The 9,928-nt window shown below is 34.3% G+C and overlaps 1 protein-coding gene across 1 annotated transcript in view; it reads right to left on the bottom strand.

Annotated features, from left to right (window-relative positions):
* LOC107720876 (AP-3 complex subunit beta-1-like) overlaps window positions 1-5,889 on the bottom strand; it is a 65,182-nt gene extending 59,293 nt beyond the window's left edge. The window contains exon 1 of the mRNA XM_016528705.1: window positions 5,537-5,889. Within this exon, the coding sequence (XP_016384191.1) occupies window positions 5,537-5,685 (149 nt within the window). The 5' untranslated portion in view covers window positions 5,686-5,889. The remainder of the gene's footprint in view (window positions 1-5,536) is intronic.
* Between the last annotated feature and the right edge of the window lie 4,039 nt (window positions 5,890-9,928).

The following is a 9,928-nucleotide window of genomic DNA, read 5'->3' as shown; positions in this document are numbered from 1 at the left end:
CCCTGATCAAACACAACTGAACCAACTAATTAGGATCTGAAGGAGCACTTGATAATTACAGACAGGTGTGTTTGATCAGGGTTGGAACTGAACTCTGCAGGAAGGGTGATCTACAGGAACAGGGTTGGGCACCCCTGATCTAAACCATCTAAAGAGCTAAGGTGACTCATATCCAATCCGGTCGTGGTAATTCTTGGTGGTTGTGGAAGCGTACAGTCTCTTATCTTCAGACCGAGGCTTTCATCACCTCCGCAGAACCGCGTTCTTCGCTTGTGTAAGGTCCACACACTCTGGCCCAAGGAAGGTATCCAGTGGTGGATGAAGGTCACTTGCGTGTTCGGTCTTTTCAGCGCGCAGAGTTATTCAATTTAGGTTTAACTCAATCTGACTCCATTTTATTATCTCATCTGACAAAGGCACTGATGCTTATGTGAGAGAGGCGTGTCCTGCACCACCCCTCTGTGGGGTGTCTTGAAGGTGCCAGTGTATTGTCTGTTTCTCAGGAGATCAAAGTATCTGAGTTTCTTTTATCCTTACACTTGTGTTCGTCGTTCATGGCAGGTCTGCTTATCCTGATAACGTGAAACTTCCTCCTGCCAAACAAGGCAACAAAATATAACAAGTCTGAAACAAAAATCAAACCCAAATAGTGAGACGGAGGAAGGAACGGGAATAATATTTTGTGAACATCGTTGAAAACAGTGGAATGAATCGGTTGGATTGAACAAGAATCACTCAGCTGATCAAGCTGCCAAAAAGTTCATAAAATGCACCATAAAAGCAGTTCATACAACTCGTACAATATATTCAGAATCTTTTCAAGGCATTTGATAGCTTTCAAAGAGAAACAGACTGAAATAAAGCTATAATTTGCTTCTAAGTTGTTGACTCAAGAACTGCTGCAACTGAATCAATGCGTTTAACCTGAAAACTGGAGCAGAAAACAACTCATTATTTTATGATCTTTAGATTGAATTATTTGTTCATGAATTAAACAACAGGTTTTTGAATGAAAGCAGTCCATACGACTCATGCCCTATATTTATATAAGTCTTCTGAAATCATACGACTGAAATTTAAGTTATAATTTGTTCATAATCTTCCCCTCCACTTGAGAATCGATGCAAATGACTCAATGAGTTGAAACAGAGAACAGAAGCAGTGAGCAAATCTTTTATTTTGAGCCAGTTCTGCAATGAAAGCTGTTTGAGCTAGTTCACAAATTGGATTTAATGAATCACTGATGAGTTGAGTTGACCTGATTTGTTCTAGAATTAAAGTTCAACTTACTAACTCTCTGAACAAACAGGCTCTTGCATGAAAGTAGTCCATACAACTCATGTGCTATATTTTGAGTCTTCTGAAGTCATATTACAGCTTTGTACGAGGAAGGGACCAAAATTTTAGTTGTTATTTGCTGAGAAAAAAAAATATATATCACCCTCCAGTACGGGTGTGCGATATTGACAAAAAATTATATCTCGATATTTTATGGGATTTTATCGATAACGATAATTAGACGATATTTTGCTGAGTGTGTTATTGTGCTGGTACCTTAAGGACTGCCGAAGACAGCTGACTCCTAATGTTTTTAATATTCTTCATATTCTGTGTGGTGGTCAGTTCATACTGATAGAAATTAATCTTTTCCAATAAGTTTAAACTGATTTTTGCATTTTATGGGCATTTTTACCTTTATAAAGCCATTTTTTCTAAAAGTGTCCATTATCTTTTGAGTCAAATTCTTACATTTAATCAGGGAATTAGAATAAGACATTTGGGCTGTTACCGAGCAAATGAAATCAACACTGAAGCTGCATCTGAAGTGGCATTTAGATGTATTTACACACATGTATTTTGTTTAATGCAAGACATGAATGCATTTAACCTGCAATTACAAATGCATAAATAATGTTTTGATATATTAAACATAAAACGTTGAATACTGATATTTGAAATGATTTAAAACATGAAAAAAATCAAAAAAAAGAAAAGAAAAGAAAGAAAAAGCCGAAATTTGAAATTAAAACTGCCAGCAGGTGGCAGCAAATCACTGTTAATAAGTGAGTCATTGCGATTGAACCGAATCATTTAAACGGTTGATTCATTCAAGAACGAAACACCGTCATGTTGCTCAGAGACACAAAACAGCGCTGTGGCTGTATTCGGAATGATTTTTGTTGGCGAAATAGAGCAAAAACAAGCAATATGGTGTCTAAAACGTAAGTCTCTTAATTAACTTATTGTTTATTGAATTTAATGTCACATTTGTAATCATGGTAATTTTTGGAGAAAAACGGCACTCTTCGTGTGAAATTGAATAACTATATGAAGTGGTATAAATATATAAATTTTGTCTTGAATTTGTGATCATTCTAAATTCATTTTAATAGACTGAATCATGCAGTGAAAGAAAACACACTAAATGCGCACACGCACTAGTCTAGACTTCGCGTAATGTATGCGTGCGCTCTGTAGGGATGTTTTGAATGGTTTTTGCAAAATACTCGATAATGTCAAATCGCACATCGTTAAAACAACAATTACGATATTATCGCAGACGATATATATCGCACACCCCTACCCTCCAGTGAGCTACAAACTTACACTGCAAATGACTCAAATGAATCAATGAGTTGAACTAGAAAACAGAAGCTGTGAACAAACTATTGCTTTGAGCTGGTTCTTATGAATAAAAGGGAATGATCTTGATCTAGTTCACAAAGTGGACTGAGTAATTAGTTAATGAATCAATATGATTTGTTTATGAATTATTTCAACTCACTGACTCACTAAACAGATTCTTGAATTAACAGCTGACTGAAGAGGAAGATTGTTAGCGAATAATGACTTCAATTTTGATTTGTTAATCACACAATGCGATCATACACCTTGAAATACAGTGCAAGAGTTGTATAGACTACTTTCATAAAGCATTTCGTGCCAAGATTACAAGGAAAAAGACCTGTGTCTATTAGCCTATCTATAATATCACATTTTTTTATCTAATATATCCAGTGGTTGGTTCCACAGAAAAAAGAAAGCCATACAGGTTTGGCACGACATATAAAGGGGAGTAAATTAAGATAATTAAACATTTTCTGGTGAACTCTCCCTGCAGTGTTGTTCTGCCATATTTCATAGTATTTAAGCAGTGATAAAGGCATTGCATTATATAAATATACTTTATTTGAATGAAAAATATAATAAGAAGAACTCATATAAACCGTATATTGTCGTAGTTGTGTGTTTATTAGTCCCGTTGAATCAATGAAAGCAGTTGAATCTTCTGTTTATTCAGCTGCAGTGATAGGCATTTTCTGGGTTTCTTCTGCGAGGCGTATTTGGAGTTTCAGCGCGAGAGCGCACTCTGGCCTTTGGATGGAGATTTACTGCTGATCACAGAACCGTGCTTCACTGAAAGATACGCATGACAATCGCAGCTTCTGTCGAATTCGCGATCTCGATTCCATTTCGATTTATCGTGCAGCCCTACTTGCGTCTCATTCTTACACTTCTCTCTCTGCACTCATGAGTTCAGTCTTCTGCTTGCATTCATGTGAGAGCACCAATTCAGTTAGGCCTAAATAACATTAACCATTCTTCCGTTATAACTCTCAACATACCAATAACACACACACAAACCATCCCACCATCAGCTACAACAGAAAACCAGCATCTTGTAATCAGGAAGCGGACATTAAACAGTATCCTCTTAACAACAGAAAGGAATCCATACGATCTAGTACCAGTGAATGACTAAATAACAACCAGCAGCGAATAATAAATGACACGGTTCTCTTACGTCCCATTAGATTAAACAATTACCAGGCTCATTAATGTAGGAAGCAGCAACAGACTTCCTGTCTAAGGATGGGAATTTGTCATTCAGTACCGTAATTGTTGGAACAGATCCCTTAAAGCTAAATGGAGTTGAGATCCCATAGGACGGGGACATGAGGGTTTGACGTCAACCCTGTCTATGGCCTTCACAAAGAGTCTGGAGGAGACAAACACTGAGGCGGAGTATATAAACACTACAGACAATACAGTATGTAGATCAGTCCAGTCCTGTGAGCTCCAGGCAGCACCTTATGAAATGCATTAGCACAAACAATAATGTCACGTAGAAGCCAGAGTGAGCCAGGTTTCACTAATACTGATGTGATATCTGCATCAAAAGGAATATATTGTGCTCTGATATTACGACATACTGACCCCTGGAGGAGGAGGAGGAGGGCAGCAACAAACAACGACATGAGATTGCAAGACAACACAAGATTAAAAATGCTGAACCACCAGAGAATCATGGGATTTTTTTTAGCAATATATTTTTTTCTTTTCTAAAAATTTAATTAAATATATTATATTATAATATATCATTTTTCTTTGCATTTTATAATTTTTGCTACAATTTTTTTCTTTTTAAAAACTAATTTTTCCTTTAAAACTATTTCTCCATATACAGTATACAAAAACATTCTAAAGAAATAAGTACATTATATACATTCTATCTGTATAGCGAAAGAAAAATATTAAATATTAAATATCAAATTAATTATTATGCACATTTAATAAATATTATTAGCCGATATATCTCCAGTTTTGCTAGAAATATTTAATATTTAAATAAAATGGTGTGTGTATCTATTTATCCACCTATAGCCTTATTTATCCTCTGCTAAATGCAGATGTGCTATATATAAATAATGTAACTCCTCCATTCATTCATAAACATACTTTTGCGGGAAATATTTAACCTGTATATCAAATGTAATATGAGTGTGCATTATACAGGTCTAAAAATTTAACTCCATAATAGACACTTTTGCTACAAAACAGTAGTTTATTACATTCTTACGCAAAGCTATCACACAAGGCATGTTTGCAAAATCAACAAAACTCTTCAAATCTATTATGTCAGCCAGGTAGACAATATCTTGGTGACAACTTCTGCATCAACCATGAAAAAGACAGAAAAGCAAATGAAGAGCTCAGATGCAAAAGCCTCTAAGTGCTGTCTGAAATTTTCTTCTAAAATTAGCATTTTTTCTCAGGCTTCTGTTTACGTTCAGTTATTTCACTTTAATGGCAATGAAAAGAACCTATTTATTGCCATTAAAGTGAAATTACTGAACCTACACATAGCAGCCTGATAAAAATGCTGAAATGTAAACTGACAAAACTGTAAATTGACCCAAAACTCTCTCACACTGGCCTTTAAGTAATAACTCTGTGAGGCTGCTTAATCTGCTCTCCATGCAAATATTACACAGGCAGTTGATCTCGCAAATGAAGCATAATAGTTCCAACCTAACAATATGTTTAATAACCCAAATTAGAAGTTCACAAAAAGGAGGCGTGTCTCATCAACCTACTATAGTATCACACAGGACAGGGCTTCACCTGACACCCAAACATGCACAAAAACATTCTACTTCATATGCTATGACTACACTTCTCACACAGGAACCACTGTGGAAAGTGAAAAGCATATTAATGAAGATCACGTGAGCGTGTGTTCGGGGGTTCTTACTTCTTGCAGTCGGCGCTGAAGAGGCTGAAGGCGGCCCCGCCGCCGCTGATGCTCGCGGGGATGCTGCTGTTCTCCTGCGCCGCGTCCACGCCGGACTCCACCGAGCCCTGCTCGTTATACGACACACTGTTGGCGGACATCCCGAGCATTTACCCCGATTCACACCGATCAATACAGCACCGCGACCTTATTAATCCTCCGATAAACGCAGACGAGCTTGAACGATGCTGCGTTTCTGATTTTCACGGAATGAATCGAAAGATAAAACTTTTTTCACTCCTGAGGTGCAACTTTTTTCCTCTTCCACGCAGAGTCGGAAGTGAGCTGGAGTTAAGTCACATGACCGTCACATGACAGCAGCGTGACGAACACCAAACACACACACATCTCCCTTTTTTTTTTAAAATTCTCATTCTCCATATATGATATTTTGGTAACACTTTATTTTAAGGATCAATTCTCACTGTTTACTAGTTGCTTATTAGCATGCGTATTACTAACATATTGGCTGTTTATTAGTAGGCCTACTTATATTCGAAGCATATATTAATGCCTTATTCTGCATGACCATATTTCATCCCTTAATCCTACCCCACACCTAAATTTAACAACTACCTTACTAACTATTAATAAGCAGCAAATTAGAAGTTTGTTCAGGGAAATCTCTTAGTTAATAGTGAATATGTGTTCCCTATTCTAAAGTGTTACTAATATTTTATACATTGTTATATGTTATCGTATTTTCCCCATGTAATTATACTCATGAATTATTAATTATGTTACAGCCCACAAACTTTCAAACTAAAAGAGAACTCTTTTTTTAGTTTTATTTATTAATAATCTTATTTAATCTCCAATCATCCACTCACAAACAACCAAACCTCAAACTATGCAACCCAATTTGGAAGATTTACCCAAATAACCATTTTATAAAAGCAATATTATATTTTATAATTTATATTACAAATTATACAACAAATAATCATGTATTATATTAATTTTTATTACGGCATTATTCTTTAAAAAGCAACATTTAAACGTAATTCTTAAATAAAAACATTTAAACAATGTAAATCTTGATACAAATGAACATTAACATTTTACATTAAGGACTCCATATCAAATAACACATTTTTACATAGAATTATATGAATGTGATTGAATGATTTTAAATAGTCATATTAATGTAAGTAATTATATGTAATTTAATAATATTCATATAATTTTTCAACAATAGACTAAACACACATCCTTCTTCTCTCTTGTTATAGCCTACAATTTGGATATTTTTCGTATTTGTATTCATAAATGATCAATTCATTTATTTTTGTATTTTTATCTCATGTTATTATTCTCATTAATTATTCATTAGGTTATGGCCCCCGAACTTTACAACTATAAGAGAACTCTTTCTGTTTATATTTATTAATAATATTTTTTTATGATCCTAATTAATAATTAAATATAGCCGCCAAACGTCCTCTCTCACTCTTTGTATTTTTATATTTTTCTTTATTAATTATTTAACGGAGCCAACCGTCCTCTCTCTCTCTTTGTATTTTTATATTTTTCTTTATTAATTATTTAACGGAGCATTAAACTGTCTTTAATGGGGGGGTGTAACATTTTGTCAGCCCCTTACAAAAAGTACTGTGTGTGATGGTTATTATGATATAATGATGTATCAGATGGCAATACCGTGCTACCTTTGATAGAATTTAATATATAATAAATAAATTATATATTAATAAATTATGTATAATGTGTGAGTGTTATGGTAATACGTTATTTTTTCCATTTGAAGTGCCTGAAACCCATAGCGATTCTCATAATAACCAGCAGATGGCGACAAATCCTGTTTAAAAATAGTATTAGTACGTGTCCTGTTTTTGTCACGTGCTGCTGCTTTGTTTTACTAAATATATCTAGTCTATATCTAGCCATTTCACTTTTTATATACTATTTGAATAAAAACGTGACTTTTCTAGCTTTCTATTTGCAACAAAACCCTCACAAGCTCAATCACTTCTTAACTTCACCTCTTTCTTTTCTCCAGACTTCCACATGTCTGACCCTTTCTTTTCTCCTCACCTCCATAAATGACCCTAAAGTCACCTTTACTTTGTAAAGCTTATGGAGAGGTGAAGAGTTACTCTGTAAAGCGGAGCAATCCGATGATTGTTGACCAGAGCTGTAGCGTCTCATTGTAAGACACGCACCTTCAGGGCTCTGAACATCTGAAACAGGTACGGCTGGTTTGAGGATCGTTTTATCTTCTAATGTTTATAGAGGTCTGACGGCCTCAGGGTCAGTTGACAGACACGTTCACAGTGTTTAAGGGAAGACAGCACTGAGCTCCAGAACCACTGTGGCGCATTATGACATCATAGATTACTTCAGAATAATTACTGCTGACCATAAAATATCTGAGGTTTGAGGGTTCACAGAGACACACACATTTAGAGAAGGGGAAAATATGCCTTTATTACCCAAAACACAACACAGCAGATCCGATTGTTAATGCCTGTGGCACACACACACACAAAAACCTTTTTTTTTTTATGCCTTTATTACCCAAAACACAACACAGCAGATCCGATTGTTAATGCCTGTGGCACACACACACACACACACACAAAAACCTTTTTTTTTAAAAATCCCACACACAAACAAACCTCAAACCTGTACAATAAAGCCGATTCCTGTCAGAAATAGCAAACAAAACTGCCCCGTTTGGCAGATTTACCCAAATAACCATTTTTTGAAAGTATATATACATTTATACATTCATTCATATTTTTTATATAAATATAAAAAAACAGTCTAAATGTAATTCTTAAAATCTTTATCTCAATATCAACACTAAAGAACCAAATGAACCATGATAAAACGACAAATGCACATTTAAAAAATATATATGCATACAATAAGAAATATTCCAAAAATATTTTATTGTACAATATTTTCTTCACATTATAATCTGCATATAATCTATTTAAAACATTTCTTCCTCATTTCATCTGCTATTAATCAACAAACGATGAAGACATTTATTACCATTTTCAAGCTGCACAAATCAGACCAAATGTCTGTTCTTACAGCGAAAGCACTTCCCTCTCAATGTTTATAAAGGACTTTCAGTTTATTTGTAATGAATTATGATAATCTGGATAGTGAATTATGAAAATACACTGACTTGAAGCAAAGTCTAAATATGTAATTCATTCATACACTGATTTCCCTGAAGAGTGTAAACATCATGAATCTGTTCTGTCTGTTTGAGCCAGTGGGGTCCATATTACCTGTAGTATTATTATTATTATTATTATTATTATAAAACAATCCATCACTAGTGAAACATCTACTAGAACTTAATGAAATATTAACAATATAACAGTTGAACACTTAAACATGAATTATTCTCTCACCGTTTTTGATTTGGAAACATTCTCTCCACAGGGTAACAGAGATATGTTTTTCATCATAGATAGAACGGTATAAAGAAACACACGAGATAGAGAGAGATGGATTGAGTTTTTCTCTGGAAGAAACAGGAAACTGAGATGCCATTTCCTGATATTCCCGTCTTCAGCTGAGCTGGAAATATAAACATGTTGAACATGTTTTTGTTCCTTTTCTCTTTCCCTTCATTTTGTTCCTTTCCGAAAGTAGGTTTTTTTTTTCTTCCAGAAAACAAGTGAAAGATGATTTCCTGTTGTCAAAGACATGAAGAACTCTGAAGGTTTTGAAAAAATGAAACAAATTCAATAAGCAAATTCTAAAACATGCAACATGTGAGTGATATTTCAGATTTGATGTGAGTTAAAAGTTTAAAAGTCTTGTTTTTGTGCAGAACAGGCCTTGGATTGATACGTAAGGATCAGATCAGTGTGTGTGTGTGTGTGAGTGTGTGTGTGAGTGTGTGTGCATATATATATATATACCTGAAAGGTATTTGACATTTATTAAGCTAATTTTGCAATATATTTTGGCATTAGACGGTTAAACAATGTAAATGTTTAATTAGGAAAATATATTTCCTACACTGTGTTGTTTGTAACATACATTTAGCATATGAAATATTTTGGACAGAAAAATATTAAATATATTTCTTCTGCTGTATGCGTATCTAAAGTAGATCTAGCCTATATACAGATGTTGTTTCTCTTTTGACGGCCGTTCAAAAATAGTAAAAGCAAAAATATTAACTGTGAATATTTAATGTTATAGTAGATGGGTCACCAGTGCCAATTTATTCATTTATTTATGTTTATTATTATTTATGTACTGTATGTTGCAATTTTCTTCCAATAGGGGGTGTAGTTAATTTATTTATCTATATAGGTATTTATAGATCATCATATTTATTTAAACATTTATTTTATTTATTTA

The sequence above is a fragment of the Sinocyclocheilus rhinocerous genome, unplaced genomic scaffold (assembly GCF_001515625.1).
Source record: "Sinocyclocheilus rhinocerous isolate Xijiao unplaced genomic scaffold, SAMN03320098_v1.1 scaffold751, whole genome shotgun sequence".
NCBI lineage: Eukaryota > Metazoa > Chordata > Actinopteri > Cypriniformes > Cyprinidae > Sinocyclocheilus > Sinocyclocheilus rhinocerous.
Note: the sequence above shows the minus strand (reverse complement) of the source record. Positions and strands in the feature narration are given on the sequence as shown.